Source organism: Atta colombica, unplaced genomic scaffold, assembly GCF_001594045.1.
Source record: "Atta colombica isolate Treedump-2 unplaced genomic scaffold, Acol1.0 scaffold19, whole genome shotgun sequence".
NCBI classification, from domain to species: Eukaryota; Metazoa; Arthropoda; class Insecta; order Hymenoptera; family Formicidae; genus Atta; species Atta colombica.
Window position 1 is genome coordinate 405,857 of NW_017259282.1, and position 21,193 is coordinate 427,049.

The following is a 21,193-nucleotide window of genomic DNA, read 5'->3' on the forward strand; positions in this document are numbered from 1 at the left end:
GTGTTTGACATCTGTCATTAATCAGTGCACATCATCAGCAATTTCATATAACAACATACATTTTTTCTTTCGTAATCATATCTAATTTTTTGCTAAAAAAAAAGCATATGCAGGAAGCTTTGCTTTTCTATTTCAATTTGAAGAAATCGACTGCCGAATTGCATCGAATGCTTGTGGAGGCCCATGGCGACAATGCTTTATCGGAAACAACGTGCAAAGGTTTGCATTGGTTTCGCCGGTTCAATGATGACAATTTTGATCTGAATGACAAGAAGCGTGAAAATCGGTCCAGGAAGGACTGTCAATTGCAGGCTCTTTTGGACGAGGACGATACCCAATCGCAAAAAATGCTTGCCGAGCAATTGAGTGTTTCTCAAGCAGTCATTTCCATGCGGCTACATGCCATGGGGAAGATTCAAAAGATTGGAAAATGGGTGTCGCATGAACTGATAGGCAGATGGAGCGACGCCAAAACACAGGCCAAATTCTGCTTGCCAGACAAAAAAGAAAATCGTTCCTGCATCGGATTGTGACAGGCGATGAAAAGTGGATAGAATCCTAAACGCAAGAAATCTTGGATTAATTCCGCCCAACCATCAACATCTTCCTCAAGATCAATCATTTTGGACGATGCTTTTGGGATCAGGAGAGTGTCATCTATTACGAGCTGTTAAAACTTGATGAAATTGTTAATGCTCATCGTTACCACTAACAATTGATCAAATTGCACCGTGCTCTGCATGAAAAAAGGCTGCATTATCGGAAAAGACATGACAAGCTGATTTTCCTCCACGACAACGCATCATCGCACACGAGGAATTTTTTTGGCGTGGTATACACAAATTGCTCGAAAGATGGGAAAAATGTATAGTTAGCGAGGGCAAGTACTTTGTTTTTGCTTCCTAGGAAAAAAAAAATGTTTTTCTGACTAAAAACAGCGGATTTAAGCTTATACACCTGGTATATGTAATGTGAATTATATATTTTCAACATTGGCAATGTCTATTAGAAACACAGTATAAGATTAAGTACAAAATGCTTTTTAAGAAATTAAGAATAAATTATAAAATACGAAAATAATAGGGAACTGAAGTAACGATAAAAATAACGGTTAAATTCGTTACCGTTACTATAAAAATATAACGATTACCGAAAAAAGTAACGATCGTTACTGAAAAAAGTAACGAAAATGATAACAGCGTTACAAGTAACGCGTTACTTCCCAATCCTGGCTAAAATTAGAGGTTACTCAGGATCACGACTTTAACAACATATGTCAAGATCAAAGTCATTGGAGGAAGTTCCCTAAATTGGAGTATTACATAATTTTATACAGTCTGAAAATAATATTTACTGACCCGTGTAAAGCTTCTCAGCGACACCGTTCTGATCACCAGGAATCGCATTCTCATCCTGCTCTAAACTCTTTAATCGACTGAGCTTCTCTTGCTTCTTAATCTGTTTTTTCTCCCGCTTGCTCAATTTTCTTCGGAAGCTAGAACCCTCGGCTGAAGTAAAACCGACGCCTTGCGCATTGGTTTTATCGTCGATCCTCTTCAGCAAGAAGCGTCCCTCCCGATCGTCCATATGCCAATTTAGTTGAACTAGTAGTGGTTTTTCTTCTAAATCAAGCTTACGCTCCTCTGTAAATAAAATTCCATATACATTATTATTAACAATAATAAATGATTTATTAAGACCATATGTGAATACACAACAAGAAAGAGTTTAATGCCCATAATGGCCGAAGCTGAATCTTAGATACTTTAAATAATTTCTATGTGAATTTATATACTAAATATGTAGTCATTTGAACTGCGTGTCGAATTGATTTTTCATATGATATATAAACTACTATATTAACGCAAATAAACTATTATAGTAATATCACAAATTGAATTGACAAGCAATTTAATAATTTGATGTTCAATCAGGCATTCCTATTAGAAAGATTAGACAATCCTATTAGAAAGATGTTAATACTAGTGTATATAGGTACCGAAAAGCATCTAAGATCTAACTGCCTTTATAAGCATTAAACTCTTACTTGTTGTGTATTTACATATACAGTTTTAATAAATCGATTATTATTGTTTATAGTTTATATTGTTATAAGCAACCTAAAAAATGTATCACAATTCCTATATATCGATTATGGCAAAGAATATCACTAAAAAAAAACTTCGAACAAAAGCTTAGAATATTCATACGGAATACAAGAAATCCCCTTTAACTCCCGGTCGAGGTAATATTTTTCGCAATAAATTTATTTACAATTTTTCAGTATTTTAACATCTTTCTAATAGAATGCCTGAATTGAGCATCAAATTATTAAATTGCTTGTTAATTCAATTTGTGATATTATTATAGTTTATTTATGTTTATAAGTCCGAAAAATCAATTCGACGCGCAGTTCAAATGACTACATATTTAGTATTTAAATTCATATAGAAATTATTTGCATAGTATTTAATTGTAAGATCCAGTTTCGGCCGTTAGGCTAAACTTTTACTCGTTACTAAATTAGATTAAAATATTTTAAAGAAAATAATATTAGAAAAAAGTTAAAATTAATTAAAGTACTTTCTCCAACTAAAAATAGACATGAATTTATACATTAAATATAAATGTATGTACATGTATTTAAACAGCATAATTCAGTTAATAGAAATTTGTAGTATATTAGGTGTACAACTTTGCTTCCGCTGTTTTCCTATAGATGGCTTTAGCCATCTTAGTGATGGTCGAAATAAATAGATCATAGACGTCATACAATAAACTTGGGCATCTGTCAACATAACCCCATAGAAACATTAATCAATTTGTGTCTGCATCATAAAGTTATTCTCGATTGAAAATGTCAGTTTACGAGCCAAATTCTCGTCTTTTGCGGGAGGTTTTAATTTTTTGCTTCAATATGAAGAAATCTGCGGCTGAGGCTCATCGAATGCTCTCAAATACTTATGGTGAGGCCGCTATTAGTGAAAGAACGTGACATGAGTGGTTTCAACGCTTCAAGAATGGTGATTTTGACGTCCAAGGTCATGCTCTGTATTTGGTGGGACCAGCTCGGTGTAGTGTATTATGAACTGTTAAAACCGACTGAAACAATCACAGGCGATCGATATCGAACGCAATTGATGCGTTTGAGCCGAGCATTGAAAGACAAACGGCCGCAATACAACGAGAGACACGATAAAGTGATTTTGCAGCATGACAATGCTCGACCCCATATTGCGAAAGTGGTCAAGACATACTTGGAAACGTTGAAATGGGAAGTCCTACCCCACCCGCTGTATTCTCCAGACGTTGCTCCCTCTGACTATCACTTGTTTCAATCAATGGCACACGGCCTGGCTGACCAGCACTTCCGGTCTTATGAAGAAGTAAAAAATTGGATCGATTCGTGGATAGCCTCAAAAGATGATCAGTTTTTTCGACGCGGGATTCGTACGCTATCCGAAAGATGGGAGAAAGTAGTGGCCAGCGATGGACAATACTTTGAATCATAAATGTATAATGAGTTTTTTTACAATAAAGTCTCGAATTTCGGAAAAAAACGGCGGAAGCAAAGTTGTACACCTAATATTAAATTAATTAAAGATAAAAATATGCGATCTCTTTGGGAGATATTTATATGTCCCAGAAAAATCCCAGAAATCTAGAATATTTGGGACATCATGCACAATGCTCGTATGCAGATAAACGGATTAAACTATCAAGGAAACATTACTTTTTGTCTCTATTCGGATTTTAATCGAACTTAACACCAATGTTTATCATCATCAAAGATGGAAATATGTAAAACATTTCGTCAGAAATCCGAAACAATATTCTAGTGGTGTTATATAATGATCTAAATGAAAAGCCTGATTTTGAAAAAGTACTTTCTATCTTCTTATTTAGATTATATTCGCATTCGAATTAGATACTTGTAAAATCGAAAATTGTAAAATCAATATTAGTTTTTTCCGTTGTGCTTATTGCACATATATTCTGTTTCGACCATTCAATAATCACTCTTCATATTTATACTTAATTGTTATCTTTTTTAATCTTTAAAAACATTTTCGGGTGTGGCATACCTAGGCCTTTTTATTTTCAAGATTAGAACTTTTTTGTTTTTAAAAGGTGGCTACTATCTCGTTTAAAAAATAAGCTTTATGATTTTATCTTTACAATATAAACTCACTTTGAAGATGACTTAAAAATATAAAATATAAATAAAAAGGAGCATACAGTTACAATGCTAGATGTTTTAAACGAAAATCATATATTTAAATTATCATATAAAAACATAGACATTTCGGTCAAGATTCGACCATCATTAATAGATAGAAATATCAGGACAAAAAAAAAAGAAATATATAGAATAAAAACAAAAATCATTAGTCATCAAATGATGGTCAAAGCTTTCGCATATGGTATGAGTTAACAGAGGTCCAAGAAAAAGAAATTAAACAATATTCAATCGCTTATGAACTTTTCTGTTAGTGTCTAGGATTCCTTATTACAGGAAGCGAAGTGCGACTTCACTTCATGAAACGTACGGAATTTCCAGATTCTATTTAAAATTAAGAAAGAAAATATGTTTTTAATAATATTATTTTAACAAATATTATTATTCGTGAGAATCACACTAGTTTTATAATAACAAACCACATATTCGCAAATGTAATTCGAAGTAAATAATGAAAATTAATAGACAGACATTGGAACCACTGGTAAGAATTAATATTACAAAAATATGGTGGCACCATAACTAGCGACAGTCTTTATCGTGATAGAAAAGGAGAGGAAAATTAGCGAAGATAATTCTATTGGAGGATAGAGAGTTTATTTCAATGATTGGTAGATAGATTTCAGAAAAGCGTTCTGTGTCACTCTGTTTGTTTAAACCCATTTTTTTGTCTTTTGATATGTATCATCCTTTTATAATAAAATTGTTCGGAGTCAAGAATGATAGTATTATTCCAATCAATCATACGATCATGATCTAGTTTGTAACGAGAGACAAAGTATTCGTTGGTTGTTTGAAATCATTTATATGTTCTTTTAAACGCTTTTTCAATTTCCTTTTTGTCTGTCCTATGAATAATCGTAATCGAGACAGTTTATTTTATATTCCACATTTGAGTGATCTTCGTTTTTAATTTTATCTTTGCCTGTTTTAATGAAGGTATTCATACAATTTATTGGTTTATGAACAATATTAAAATCAAATTTTTTTGTGATAGAATTAAATTTTTCAGAAATTTTATTAAAATACGGAATGAAATATTTTTTTGAAATCTTAGTGGAATCCGAGTTGGCTGTCTTGTGTTCCTGATATTTTTGAAATTATTTTTGAACGATAAAGCCTTGATGCTATTATTAATAGTTGCAAATAAGAATTCTAATGGGTATCTATTTTTTTGGAGAATATTAATTAAGAAAATATTTTTCTCATGAAATTTAGGATGGAAAAGGAATAAGATTCTATTTAACTGCCCGATTACAATACTCCTTTTGTGTTCTAAAGGATGATTTGAAAAGAAATTTAAGAATCGAATTAATAGGCTTCTTATAATTGTCAAAAATAATTCCTCCATCATCTATTAACAGTAATAAATAAAGAAAAAATAACAATAGAATATATTAAACATGTAGAGAATAATTTAGTTAAATTAGAATAAGGAACGGAAAAGATGTTATACAATTATAATGTTTCAATTAGAAAAGATGTTATGTCAATTCTTAAAAATGTACATTTTTCCGAATAATTCGAATAATATTTTGAAAAAAGAACTCAAAGAACTTAATCAATTTGTCGCTGATCATCCTGTGTTACTAGAATGGATAAGAGCAATACTACCGTAATTTTAAATTTGAAGGATTATAATGACAAAATATACGAAATTTTATCCGATAATAATACTTACATAATGGTAAAAAAGATCTTATTAGTAAATTGATCGTGGAAATCGGTATACTTTTGACACGTTGGAGAACTAAAGGTTATATTGGTCAATCCACGTATAAAAAATTATATCGGAGATTTGCCGAGATCTTATGTATTGAAGTAATTAAATGAAGTAGATAAATTATTTCATTCACATACATTTGAATAAGTTATCTTACTGTTTGTTCACTTTATTATACTTTTGAAAGATCACAATTAATGAAAATCTCATAATAATTTGTTATACTCATGGAGCCATCTATGTTATTTGGACTATCTATATTTTTATGATTTGTACGCACTTGTAATTTTAATCTGATCCAGAATAAAAATGATTTTCTTCGAGTTATACATCATTTCTTGACAAGCCATACTAACATCTTACGGACTCACTAAAGTGCACAAGGATAGTCATCCTTTAAGAATGAGTGTTATTTGTATTAACAATCCATTCTTTAATTTGGCTACTTTTAAAAGGTCATCGATAAAAGCATTTAAAAAAATTTCAGTTACATTAAAAATTTTGATCTTGTTAAGAAACTTAATGGTATGCCTAGAAAAAAATTATCAAATTGTTCATTTGACATAACTTCCGTGTATACTGTAATATTCCAAACTTTGAAAAGTGTCTTAGAAAGATTTGATATGCAATAACACGATAATATCTATCTATTTCAAATAGCACTCTCAATTATACTGAATTTTACTTTTTTTAAATTTAATAATGAAATCTACAAATAAATATTCGGTTTGCCCATTCGGTTTGCTCTCTCTGCTTTCTCCAATTCTAGCTGATGTTGTAATACAAGACTTGGAACATATTTAAGATTGTAATCACACATATTCCATTTTATTATCGCTATGTTGATGACATTATTATAACACCTCCAAAAGATCATATTAATACAATGTGCCTTTAATTTTTACCATGGAAGAATTAAATTTACTAATATTCTTGAGATTTCACGGATCCTTTCTATATAAAGATTATGCGTTTCGCGGGTTTCTTCCATGTCCAGATCCCTTCTTGGAATGCCAACACTTCATCAGGGCGAGGAGCAGCCTGATAGTACAGTATCAGGCTGTTCCTCGCCCTGATGAAGTGAACTGCAAGGTTCACGAAACATTGGCATTCCAAGAATGGATCTGGACACGGAAGAAACCTGCAAAACGCATAATCTTTATAATTAAATTTACTATCGAATAAGGCGATGATGGAAGAATAAATTTTCTCGATGTAAAACTGTTAATAGAGAATGGAGAAATTATTTTTGACAATTATAAGAACCTACTAATTCTGGTCGATACTTAAATTTCTTTTCAAATCATCCTTTAGAACATAAAAGGGGTATTGTAATCGGGCAGTTAGACAGAATTTTATTCCTTTCCCATTCTAAATTTCATGAGAAAAATATTATTTGCCTAATTAATATTCTTTAAAAAAATGAATACCCATTAGAATTCTTATTTGCAACTACAATATTAATAACAGAATCAAGGCTTTATCGTTCAAAAATAAATTCAAAAATATCAAGGAACACAAAGACAATTGCCAACTCGGATTCCACTAAGATTTCAAGAAAATATTTCACCATTCCGTATTTTAATAAAATTTCTAAAAAATTTAATTCTATCACAAAAAAAAATTGATTTTAATATTGCTCATAAACCAATGTATAAATACCTTCATTAAAGGCAAAGATAAAATTAAAAAAGAAGATCAAATGTGGTATATAAAATAAATTGTCTCGATTGCCATTATTCGTATATAGGACAGACAAAAAGGAAATTAAAAAAGACGTTTAAAAGAAAATATAAATGATTTCAAACAACCAACGAATACTTTGTCTGTTATCTCTCGTCACAAACTAGATCATGATCATACGATTGATTGAAATAATACTATCATTCTTGGCCCCGAACAATCTTATTATAAAAGGATGGTTTTCGAGATGATACTTATCAAAAGACAAAAAATGGGCTTAAACAAACAGAGTGATACAGAACATTTCCTGAAATCTATCTATCAATCATTGAAGTAAACTCCTCTATCTTCCAATAGAATTATCTTCTCCACGTTAATTTTCCTCTCCTTTTCTTTGTCGATATATAAAAACTGTCGCTAATTATAGTGCTATCATATTTTTGTCAGTAATATTAATTCTTATCAGTGGTTCCAATGTCTCTGTTAATTTTCATTATTTACTCCGAATTACTTATTATTAATTATTTGCGAGGATTTGCGTCACAAAATATGTGGCGTTTGTTATTATAAAACTAGTGTGACTCTCACGAATAATAATTTTGTTAAAGTAATATTATTGAAAACATATTTTCTTTCTTAATTTTAAATAGAATCTGGAAATTCCATTATGTTTCACGAAGTCGCACTTCGCTTCCTAATAAGGAATCCTAGACATTAACAGAAAATAGTTCATAAGCGATTGAATATTGTTTAATTTCTTTTTTTTTGGACCTCAATTACTCTTAACTTACTCTATTAATTTGTATCATATGCGATTGGAAAGCTGTTTGACCATTTTTTTTTGACTAATTATCTTTTTTATTCTATGTATTTTTTTTTTTGATGTCCTAATATTTCTATCTATTGATGGTCGAATCTTGACTGAAACGTCTACGTTTTTATATAATATTAGGTGTACAACTTTGCTTCCGCCGTTTTCCTATAGATGGCTTTAGCGGTAAATAGTGATCGAAATAAATAGATCATAGACGTCATACAATAAACTTGGGCATCTGTCAACATAACCCCATAGAAACATTAGTCGATTTGTGTCTGCATCATAAAGTTATTCTCGATTGAAAATGTCAGTTTACGAGCCAAATTCTCGTCATTTGCGGGAGATTTTAATTTTTTGCTTCAATATGAAGAAATCTGCGGCTGAGGCTCATCGAATGCTCTCAAATACTTATGGTGAGGCCGCTATTAGTGAAAGAACGTGACATGAGTGGTTTCAACGCTTCAAGAACGGTGATTTTGACGTCCAAGGTCATGCTCTGTATTTGGTGGGACCAGCTCGGTGTAGTGTATTATGAACTGTTAAAACCGACTGAAACAATCACAGGCGATCGATATCGAACGCAATTGATGCGTTTGAGCCGAGTATTGAAAGACAAACGGCCGCAATACAACGAGAGACACGATAAAGTGATTTTGCAGCATGACAAGGCTCGACCTCATGTTGCGAAAGTGGTCAAGACATACTTGGAAACGTTGAAATGGGAAGTCCTACCCCACCCGCCGTATTCTCTAGACGTTGCTCCCTCTGACTATCACTTGTTTCGATCAATGGTACACGGCCTGGCTGACCAGCACTTCCGATCTTATAAAAAAGTAAAAAATTGGATCGATTCGTGGATAGCCTCAAAAGATGACCAGTTTTTTCGACGCGAGATTCGTACGCTACCCGAAAGATGGGAGAAAGTAGTGGCCAGAGATATGCAATACTTTGAATCATAAATGTATAACCAGTTTTTTACAATAAAGCCTCGAATTTCGGAAAAAAACGGCGGAAGCAAAGTTGTACACCTAATCATTTAAATATATGACTTTCATTTAAAACATCTAGCGTCGTGGCTATATGCTTCTTTTTATTTTTTATCTTTATATTCTATAAAACTTTAGATAATTTGCGAGGATTTCAGGAAATATCAGATATTAAAATTATTAAAAATTATTTTGGATATCATATATCTACCCAAATATGACATTTAAGATAGTTCTGTTGCTGGTGCGATCAACATATGTCATAATATATTTTTGTTTCAATGGCCTTAACCTTGATAAATGTTATCCAAATCCAACATGATCTTGAATAACATTCAAAGAAGTTTTAGCCATTGGTCGGATAATGCTAATGTCGGCAGTGCTGTAACTTGCAAAGTATTTATATAATTCGAAAAGTACTAAATGAAAAAATATTTCATTATAGTGTTTTGAAAAGATAAGCTATAAAAATATGAAAAGTGAAGAGTTCTATTAAAAAAATTCAAAATAATCTTGCCCTAATTTTGAAAACAATGAAATCGATATCAAATCGATGTCGATTCCATTCTCATTTTTCACTAGGTACGAGGTATGAACTCCAATGGCCTTAATTTTTTTTTTTTTGACAAATGTTATCTAAATCTCGATCCTGAATAACATTTAAGAGGCTTTAACTGTGGGTCAGATACATTTAATAGTGCTAATGTTAGTACTGTAATTTCCAAGCTTTATAACTTGGAAAGTATTTAATGGAAAATAATTTTCTTATAGTGTTTTGAAAAGCTCTTAACATCAGCTATTAGATTCTGAAATAAAAAATAGGATGATTCGTTTAAAAAATCGATTTGACCTTGATTTGATCTTGATAGCATCACCTAAGATCATTGACTTGATAAGATAAATAGACTATTTTAAATTATACTATATAACTTTTGTATGAAACATTTTTCTCAGAAATGCTTACTTTTCAAGATATTTAAGGAGTCCGGCATTTTTCGAATACCCTGTATATAACCATTTATACAATATAATTATTTATAATTATAATCATTTTTTATGTTTAATTCTAGAAATTTATATATTCGATTCATTTTTGTTTCAATTTATTATTCAACAACATATAAAAAATATGTTTTGTTTTTTCAAAATGAATTTCAAATTTCAATTTTCTTCATTTTCATCCTTTTAAATTAATGTTTTAAAAGATACAATAATGCAGTATTTTTTTGTGAAAGTTCGAAGTTTCTATTTTCCAAAATGCATATTTAAAATATTTTTCTAACTTACGTATGAAAAATAAGAATTTTTAAACAAAATGTAGTTGTTTTCGAAACTTGTTTACTTTATAGCTTATAACTTTTTTATTAATAATGATACATTTGCTTGGTACCGTTATATTCCTTACTATCTGGCGTTGAAAAAAAAATGTTAAATATGTTCATTTTTATGAATGTTTTAAGCAATCAAAGTTGACTTAGATATGCTTCCAAATGTGGACATTTAACGTTATAAAAGAGATCAAGTGTTTTTAAGTATTATAATAAAATGTTACACAAAGTCACATTTTGTGCATTTGTGTTATTTTCACTATTTTTCATGCAAAAACGCGCTATATTTCGTTAACCAATGAAAGGTTTCTATCTTTGATGATGATAAACGTTGGTGTCAAGTTTGATTAAAATCCAAGTGGGACAAAAGTAATGTTCCATGTAAGTGCTCTATATCATTTTATCATTTTTGCAATAATTAACGAGATATTAATTTCTAAAAATCGCGTATCTGTCTAGCCTACTGCCGCTGTCCTCATCGATCATAATCACTAGTCATGCGGGGAATTGTTTTCTTTCGCCGCCGTGCATAATTATTATCGTTATAATAACTGTATTGCCACTTATAATAAACAAATCCCCTCACGCGTAGCGATTACGACCGATGAACGTTTGACGATAAGTTATCTCGTGCTGAATGGATATGCGCTTATTCAGCGATATTTAGAAATTAATATCTCATTCACTATTACAAAAATTGCAAAATGATAGGACTTTTCAATTCAATTCAATCCGCTCTATCTGTACACGAGCATCGTTATGAATATTCTGACACGCTGTATGTTCCAAACAATTTGATGATATATTAGTTCGATGATATATAATTCTTTTAATCTACTTAACTTATTAATTTAATGTAAATATATTTGCTAAATATACAGTTTTATTGCACACACACACACACACACACACACACACACACACACACACACACACACATGAGTATGCGTGCGTGCGTGCGTGCGTGCGTGCGTGCGCGCGCGCGCGCACGCGTGTGTGTGTGTGTGTATGTGTGTGTAATGCGTAATCTCTAGAATTTTATACAATTAATATATTGTTACATCTGCGCTACTTCGATTCTCTGCGCACTGAATCGTGTCACGAGCGAGAAGGATTGACAGACGGTTGCCAAGAAGACGCGGGTTATCCAACAAGAGTTGAATCGGGTTTTGAACTGTCAACGTGTCCGCTCATGCTCGTTTCCTTCAGAAACGTTCGTTTTAGCTTACGAACCGTTGCCTCTGTGCGAATATTAATAAAGAGTCTAGTGCCTTTTTATAATTTACGCATTGATTCGAGCGTGCACGTTCACTCGGGCTGGCGATTCGGTGCGGTAGCAGATAACGCACGATCAACATAACATTTGGAGGGCTCGTCCAATCCGGAGAATCCAGATGGGAATGCTTCGTTCGCCTATCGTGACAAGAAAAAAAGCTCAAATAATGGACTCCGAAAGAATGATGGGAATGTCAGTGAAGTTGAAAGGTCCAGAAAGAATGTCCGAAACAACAGCCCTCCGAGTCGCATGACAAGAGTCGGAGCAGACGCCGAAAACGACAAACTTGCGTGCCGCGCTATTGGAAATACGACAGCTTCGGGAGGAGCAGCGATTACGAGAGAGGCGGAGCTGTTAGCAGTCTCTCTAATATGTCTCGATAAATTTCGATAGTGATGAGCGGCGACGCGATAGAGCCGCGCGTAGAGATGCGTTCGAGTCTCGTGATGAGCTACCGATGTGAACCTGGCGCTCAACTTTATCAAAAATAAAAATTAATACCGTAGGTTTGTACTTCGTTTGTACTTGTTTGTATCGATCATTATTTCGTTTATATCTCAAACAGTTAAACAAAAAGTGAAAAATAAAGAATGACTAGCGCGCAACTTTAAGATTTTTTAAATTTCATTTATGCCATTCGAAAAAGAATCGTTTGTATCCATTTATACCTCTCCTACTTTCGTTTGTACTTCAAAGGGTTCGAAGATACAGCGCATTTCAATTTTTGCGCAACCTCTGTATAGCGAACTTAGCCAATTTTCAAAATATCGAAATGGAACCAACAGCATTCGAAAGAGAATCGTTTGTACTTGTTTGTTCTTTTCCTACTTTCGTTTGTACCTCAAAGAGTTCGGAGATATAGCGCGTTTCAGTTTTTGCGCGACCTCTATAGTGAACTTAGTCAATTTTCAAGATATCAAAATGGAATCAACGGCATTCGAAAGAGAATCGTTTGTACCTCTCCTTTCGCCGGTCCCATTTCGATATCTTTAAAAATGACCGACTTCCCTTCTTGGCGCATTTTCGAAATTTTGAAATCGCTGTATTTCCGATCCCTTTGAGGCACAAACGAAAGTAGGAGAGGTACAAACGAATACAAACGATTCTCTTTCGAATGGCATAAATGAAATTAAAGAATCTTAAAGTTGCGCGCTGGTCATTTCTTATTTTTCACTTTTTGTTTAACTGTTTGAGATACAAACGAAATAATGATCGGTACAAACAAGTACAAACAAAGTACAAACGGCCTATAGTATTAATTTTTATTTTTGATAAAGTTGAGTGCTAGGCTCACATCGGTCGATGAGTTCGATTATAAATTAGCCTGATACGTTCGACGGAGAGGGAAGGGGGTGCCATTGCTCGAGTTCCTCTTTCAATTCGAATTAATTGCATGGACAAAATTAGAGCGAAACGTTAAAGACGATCGCGTTGACTATTTGTTTGAGGGGAAGGCGCGCGCCATCCTGGAGTGCAGGATATAGACAATTTAGAGTGCGCAAAGCTAAAAAATAAATTAGAGTTGCGTTCCGGAAAAGGTTATTTGTCATAAACGGCATATTCTCAATTTACGAATCGGAAACAAAAATTCGGGGAAGATTTCGCTATCCTCGGTATTGAAATAGAGAGGCTATCATATTTAGCGTACCCAGAGTGTACATACGCGATTCGGGACAAAATCGCCTGTGCGCAGTTTGTTTCGGCGTTATCGGGCGACTTCGTAAAGGGAACGTTGCAACTCGAAGGAATTACTTCGTTGCGATTGACAATAAGAAGGGCAAAAGCTATAAAATTTATCTAGGGAGAGAGCCACGGGAAAGAAGGAAAAAGTAATATTTTGGGAAACGTTTGAAGGAGAGAAGAGAGAAGGAGGAGAAAAAGGAGGAAAAGGGACGAGAAGAAAGAAAAAAGAACAAAGATAATTTTAAAGTAAATTCGCAGAAATGCTAGTTGTGTGGAAAAATGGGGCACATCCGTTATGAATGTCTGAGAAAGAAGGAAAACTCGGGTTAGTTGAGCTTAGCGGGGCGATTCAACTCGAAAGGCCCCGATTAGAAAGAATTAAAGAGTTAAAAATAAATAGAATCGAAAATAATTCGAGTTATTTTCATTATTTCAGTAGATAATAAAGTTTGTTCTTTTAAAATCGATATAGGCTCCGATGTTTCGATCCTAAAGAAATTTGTCAATAAAAACGGAAAAAGATTAAAAGTAGGGAACTATAATTTGAGATACTTCACCGGGGAGAGGGTCCCGATCGAATTTAAGATTCTCGCTAAAGTGAAACTAGGGAAATACTCCGCAAAACTTCCTGTGTTTATGGCAGAAATTGTAGACAATTTCATATTAGGGACAGATTTCCTGCAAGCAGTGAACTTAGAAAATGTTTTCGAATCTGCGTTCAGCTCCCAAAGGACGATTAGGGAAATAGGGATGTTTTCGAATTCAGGATTTCTCGAGAAAAAGCCTAGAGAGAAAATAGATATCGAAAAAACTCCTGATGTTCTTCTTTCTTGGAGAACTTCTTGCCGAAAATTCCGAGAGTTTAAAAAAGGTACAGGAAAGAATTTTCGCCAATCTTCTGGCGGAGTTTGAGGATATATATTTTCGCTAGTGGGATTATGGCTGAAAACTATGAAGATATCGAGCACGATATTAACTTAATAGATTCTATTCCTATAAAACAGATCGCGAATCCCCTATATAATGTGGGAGAATATTGATAGAATTATAAAGAATATGAAGGAATAGGGGGAATTAAAGAATTGCAAATTTCTCCATCGAACAATTATCAGGCAATTCCTGATTCTCTACGTTAGACTTAAAGAACGAATACTGGTAGATCAAAATTCGTCCAGAGGCTAGAGAGAAGATAATTTTTTTTTAGGTCCGCTTCGCCCGCAAGGCGATTTCTCCATAGGACGCAGAGCAAATGCATGCCAAGGTAGGGACTGGAGGTAAAGATACTGCGGTGAAAGCTAAATTCCCCTCCCCCATACCCCCATTTAAAAAAAGAAGTATCAAGAGTCCAAAAAATTCTGGTGGCTCTGAAGTCGAAAGAAACCTTGCTCAAAAACCTCCTAGGCGCTGATCATGAAACGGAGACTCGATAATCTGTTCAACAACTAAATCGTGTCTCGAGCGAGAAGGATTGACAGGTGGTTGAAGACGCGGACCGTCTGAATTGAATCAGTTTGAAACTGAACTGTCAACACGTCCGTTCAAGCTTCCTTCAGAAATATTATTCGCTATAGCTTACGAGCCGTTGCCTCTGTGCGTGTGTTAATAAAGAATCTAATGTCTTTTTATAATTTATGTGTTGTTATTTCCACGATTCGAGCGTTCATTCGGCAATTCGGTACGTAACGGACACAAGGCGAGCGTAATAATAATATTGTAGCTCTTAATATTGTATAAAGCAAACATAAGACGTTATTTCTTAAACTTTTTTGGTTAATAACTTTTTAACGAATAACGAGCGATAAAACCTCTTAGAAGCCTCAGGATCACTTGACTTTGACAACATATATCAAGGTCAAAATCATCGGAGCAATCATCCCCCGATCGAATATTAGCCAATTAATGAGATGTGAAAAGCGTTTGTATTAGCTATTTTTGAAAATTCGTAACTGATAAAACTCGACATGCAAGAGATTTCAAGGGCTCAAATTAATGTGATTGGATGCCTGAGAAAAAAATATTCTATATACTATAATTACTATATTATATATAATTTTAATTAAAATACAAAAGACAGACTGTTCGAACTTTTTTTATTATTAAAAATGTAAGAATAAACAATAAAAAATGAAAAATATATTCATCAGAAACAAAGAAAAACATTTTTTAGTTTGTACAGTTTGGACAAAAATAATTTAAATGTGCCTTACAGATGATTTCTTGCAATTTGTACATATAATGTTTGTTGTCATTGTTTAATAGACAATATAACGTGCAACGAGCACGTTAATAGCAGATTCTGTCGCAGACTGAAGCAATGATTTGATTTGCTTGTTGCATTTTTATTACAATATTACGCGACTCCTCACTTTTTGGCATATATTTTCTGGATTAACATGGATAATTGGATTAACTGGATTAACATATCTTCTGGATATAACATGGATATTTATTTAAAAACTTACCAAGTCTAAAAATAATCTTCTCTTAATGTGAATTTATTTTCATTCCAAGCAGGATTTATTGAAGTTCATAGGACGACATTATATTGTACACGGAAATGTCGATCGTATTGTAAAATACTACCATTGGCTAGCGATTTGTTTTCCTCTTACAAGTATATGTACTCACAAGTTGATCAAGACTATCTACAGCTTCTTTTGCATTGTAGTCCAATATAATTTGCAGTTTTCTGTCCTCTCTATTGCTAATTGTTTTGTCACGATACAAGGTGCTTGTGTGTGAGAACAATATTTTATCTTTCTTTGGGACATAATTTATCAATGTACTATCTTTTGTAAAATAAAAAGAAAAACTGTAAACATTTTATTGCTTATTTATTGCTTATTTGTTGTGAAAGTTCTGTCTTATTTTTTCGTACAGTGCAACAACATTGTAACGCGGTTTGTTAGAAGCAATTGCCCCAACTTATATAAGATAAAGAAATTATCGCACGTAAGATTATGTCCTTTCAGTTCACTACTAAAGTCACAACTCGCATGCCCTGATTTTTTTTGCTTTCTGTCCAGGATCTTTTCCTGTATAAATTTGTGATTTCAAAACATTCGAAGTTTTACTATCACATAGAGTTCAAAATTTAATTCCATATTTTGCTGGTTCTGGGTATATATTGCTTGAAATGATAGCAACCACGAAACTACCAATTGTTCATCTACATTTTCTGCAGGATAATATAATTTTACGAGAATCTTCATATTTTTCCCAAATATTTCTAACAGTCAGTCTGTCTTCTTTCTTTTTTCGTTGATTTATCATCAAAACGAATAATTCGAGATATCATATAAAAAGAATCAAATGACATTGTTGCTCTAAAAATATTTCGATATTTCCGTTTCCTTATCTCACAAACTCTTTGTTGCTTCACCATATGATCTATAAAACTAATCTAAATTCAATAACAAAAGATCAATACATAAGCATGGAATGTATCAATATCAAAATTTTTCACTTTTGTGCATAAACTCGCTGATTCTCGATATTAGTCATTTGTATAATTTTATTTTGAATTGTGATACAAAATACGATTTCAAATGCATTTTTTATATATTCTGATTCTTGCACACGCATATCTGATAACTCTTGGAGTGTTTTTGATTATATTTTCCGTAGATAGACGATCACATTGTTGAAAAGAGACAAACATTCATTGTGTTATCATCTTTTGAAGAAATGTATTGTGCAACACTTGTAATTTATTCAATGTTTGTGTAGTCATATCATCAGACTTCAGTATCAGATTCCGCATTTGTGATTTTCATATTCCGAAATCAATTCTTCACTATCTAGATATATAGATACTTCTTCAAGTTCTCGTAGTTCACTGAAGTACTTGCTATGACTAATGCAAAATTCAGATTAAATTTATAAATGTTTACGCGAGATTTCGTTCGTGTCGCACACTGACAAGTATTGCTGTGTGCGACAAGCGTCTCAACTCTTGCTAACATGCAATACAGGATATCGTACAAATCGCAGCCTAAATAGACGATATTAAACGTAGCCAATATATCATAAGACTAAACAAAGCTGAGAAATATTTACACGTTTCATCCGATTTTCAGTCTGATTTTCGTCCGTTATCTCGCGCATAGTCTAAATGCTGATCGACATTTAGTCTGTGCGCGGGTAGGTGATAAGAAGCAGAAAGCAGTTGAAAATTGGTCAAAATGTGCAAATTCTTTTTTAGAGTATCTATCATTCATGTTGGAATGAATTCCAATTGAAATTATTCCGTTTTTCCTAAAAAACACAATAGAAATCTAAGGAATAATTGCGATTGAAATCCATTCCAACTTGTTCTATGATAAGTATCCTGAACTAAAACAATTAAGTGTTTAGTAAGAAAAATCACATATTATAATCCATACACACAGAATGGTTTTAAATTACGGCATCACCCATCTTGAGCGGACTAAAGTAAGTCGAAAAGTACTGTCAATCATTTTGTAATTTTCACAATAATTAACGAGATATTAATTACTAAAAAAATCACTAAATATTAGTCTTCAATAATTTTTTCAAATACTATAAATTTTACAGAAAAACTGTAAGAGATAAAAATTATTTATTTTCTTCTCATAAAGTTCTGAGAATGTTTTCAGAATTTTTTCAGAATTGTTTAATACTGTGTTTTCTGTTGGTAAAAATAAGAAAATGCAGTACTAAAAAGTTGATAAAAAATTCTAAAAAAATTTGTAAAGTTCTATGAGAAGAAAATAAATAATTTTTGTCTCTTTGCAATTTTTCTGTAAAGTTGATAATATTTGAGTAAAAAATTATTGAAGACCAATATTTAGCGATTTTTAGTAATTAATATCTCGTTAACTATTGCGAAAATTGCAAAATAGTAGAGGATTTTTCGACTCAATTTGTCTGCTCTACATATTCAGAATGAGTGATGTGAGTAATAATTTAAACAGACCCTGATAATAATATAATAATATATAATAGTACAAATAATATCAATAATATATAATAAAATAAATAAATAATAAAGCAATAAAATTTATCTATCCTCATAATATTATTTGATAATTTTTGAAAATAATAATCAATTTAAAATAGAGTAAAAAATGCTCGTATTTTCTTAAAAATTAACACAATATCATGGCTTATTTCGAGCTAGTTAAATTAACTTATAATGGCTTATTTCGAGCTAATTAAATTAATTCGAGCTAATTAAATTACCTTATAATAATCAATTTGTTGTTAAATATTAATTTATAACATAATAATACTCATCCAACTTAATAATATTTTTTATTATCATAAAGCATTATTAAAATCTAATTGATACTAAAATACCAACTTTTTTCCATCGAATTATATTGAACATCATGTATGTTGGGAGTACAAATTAATTCGGTCCGTTTTTTTGTGTTCAAAAAATTTATTTCAAAACAAAATGAATGAATAGATCAATTAAAGCATTGTTCATCGCTGCCTACTACTTTTTCCCATCTCTCAGGCAATTTTCGAATTCCATCTCGAAAAAAATGACTCGTCTTTGGAGGCGATCCAATTTTGGAGCCAATTTTCGATTTCTGCGAAAGAAGTGAACCGGTGACTTGCCAAATCGTGCTACATCCTTCGAAACAACCAGTAATCAGAAGGAGTATCCGGAGAATACGAAGGGTGCGGTAAAACATCCCATTTGAGCGTTTCCAAATATTTTTTTACTTTAGCAACATGAGGCCGAGCGTCATGAAGAAGAATAACTTTATCATTTGTCTTTGCTCGTATTCCGGCCGTTTTTCTCACAATGCACGGCTCAAACGAATCAATTGTAAACGATACCGATCACCCGTAATAGAATCGCTAGATTTCAGCAGCTCATAATAAACAAGACCCTTTTGGTCCCACCAGATACAGAGCATGATCTTCGAACCATGAATGTTCGGCCGTGGTGTTGATGTTGAGGTCGATGGCAACGATTGACCGGACTTAGCGTAGTATTTTTTCTTCTTGGAGTTATCGTAGAATATCCACTTTTCATCTCCAGTCACAATCCGATGCAAAAAAAAACCTTTTCTCTGTTGTCTTTGAATCAGCTGTTCGCAAGTGAAAAATCGCCTTTCAACATCTCTCGATTTCAGTTCATAAGGCACCTAATTTCCTTGTTTTGAATCATGGGCTCTCAATCGTACAGAAACGGCTTGTAGAGTTACCCTCAATGATTCTGCAAGTTCCTCTTGCGTTTGACTCTGATCTTCTTCGAGTAATGCTTGCCTCTAATTCTTTGTCTTCGAATTTTTTTGACTGTCCAGAGCAAGGCTTGTCTTCAACGCTGAAATCTCCATCCTTGAAACGTCAAAACCATTCCCTACATGATTTATCAGTTGGAACAGTGTCAACATAAACTTCGACAAGCATTTAATGGGCTTCAGCCACGCTTTTCTTCCAATTAAAGCAGAAAATCAAAACTTCCCGCAAATGTTGCTTGGTTAACACAAAATTCGACATTTTAAACACAGTAAAAATCAAGGTTTTTGTACGAAACTCAAAGCGATATAAGCTGAATATTATTAGCAAATTAACCTCTCTGAAACCGCCAAAATCAGCTGTCATTCACAACAGCTGGAGGCATTTTTAGGGAAACGGACCGAATTATTTGTACTCCCAATAATAATTAAAACTTAAAAAAAATTATTAAAGCTTTCTTAGTCAAATTAATATATTTAAGTTATAATATAAAACAAAATCATAAAATATCAGAAACGCTCACTCATCACGTAAAAATATAACAGAGCAACAAAAATGATTTCGGATCAAATAGACCAGAACAGAACATGAGGATTAATATAAAAATATTGTGAATGAATTATGAATCTTTTACAGTCATCGTCGAATTTTTGGCGCGCTTTGTTTTTGGAGGTAAATCTGTTAACGACAATCAGACAGTGTCAAGTAAAACAATTTCAGTGCAAAATATCAATTACAAATGTAATAGTAAAAATTTCAATAATGAGTTTAATAATGAGTTTAATAGGACTGAAGATGCTCTTTTATAATAAAAGTTTTTTCATTTGTTTAAATAAATTTTTTATCCGATTTTCTAAAAATGACGTAATACTATTGTATGAAAACATTATGTAACTTGCATATATTGTAAAACATTTACTAAATATGAAATTTTATATAATTGTATGTATGTGTGTGGTGCATGCGTACGTAAACGTATATTATTAAATTACAACTACACATTTAATTATAATTTTCATGCAATATATTATTTTTTCATACATAATTATTCACAATATAGTATTTAATCAATTATTTTTAATTTACTTATTACTGTTTAATGTTATTATGATTAATATGAATATTATTTTTATATAATGAGTTCTTTAACATTATATTATATAATTCTGATGTAAAAATATACTCGCTATAAACAATTTTCACGACCGAATTATATCTTTTTTTTTTTTAGAAAAATC

General features: G+C 32.4%; 1 protein-coding gene across 9 annotated transcripts in view; it reads right to left on the reverse strand.

Moving 5' to 3' along the window:
* Nucleotides 1-21,193, reverse strand: part of LOC108686812 (afadin) — a 172,404-nt gene that overhangs the window by 76,104 nt on the left and 75,107 nt on the right. For all 9 annotated transcript variants that reach the window (XM_018192290.1, XM_018192289.1, XM_018192286.1 and 6 more), the window contains exon 4: nt 1,359-1,643. In XM_018192290.1, coding sequence (XP_018047779.1) covers nt 1,359-1,643 — 285 coding nt within the window. The remainder of the gene's footprint in view (nt 1-1,358; nt 1,644-21,193) is intronic.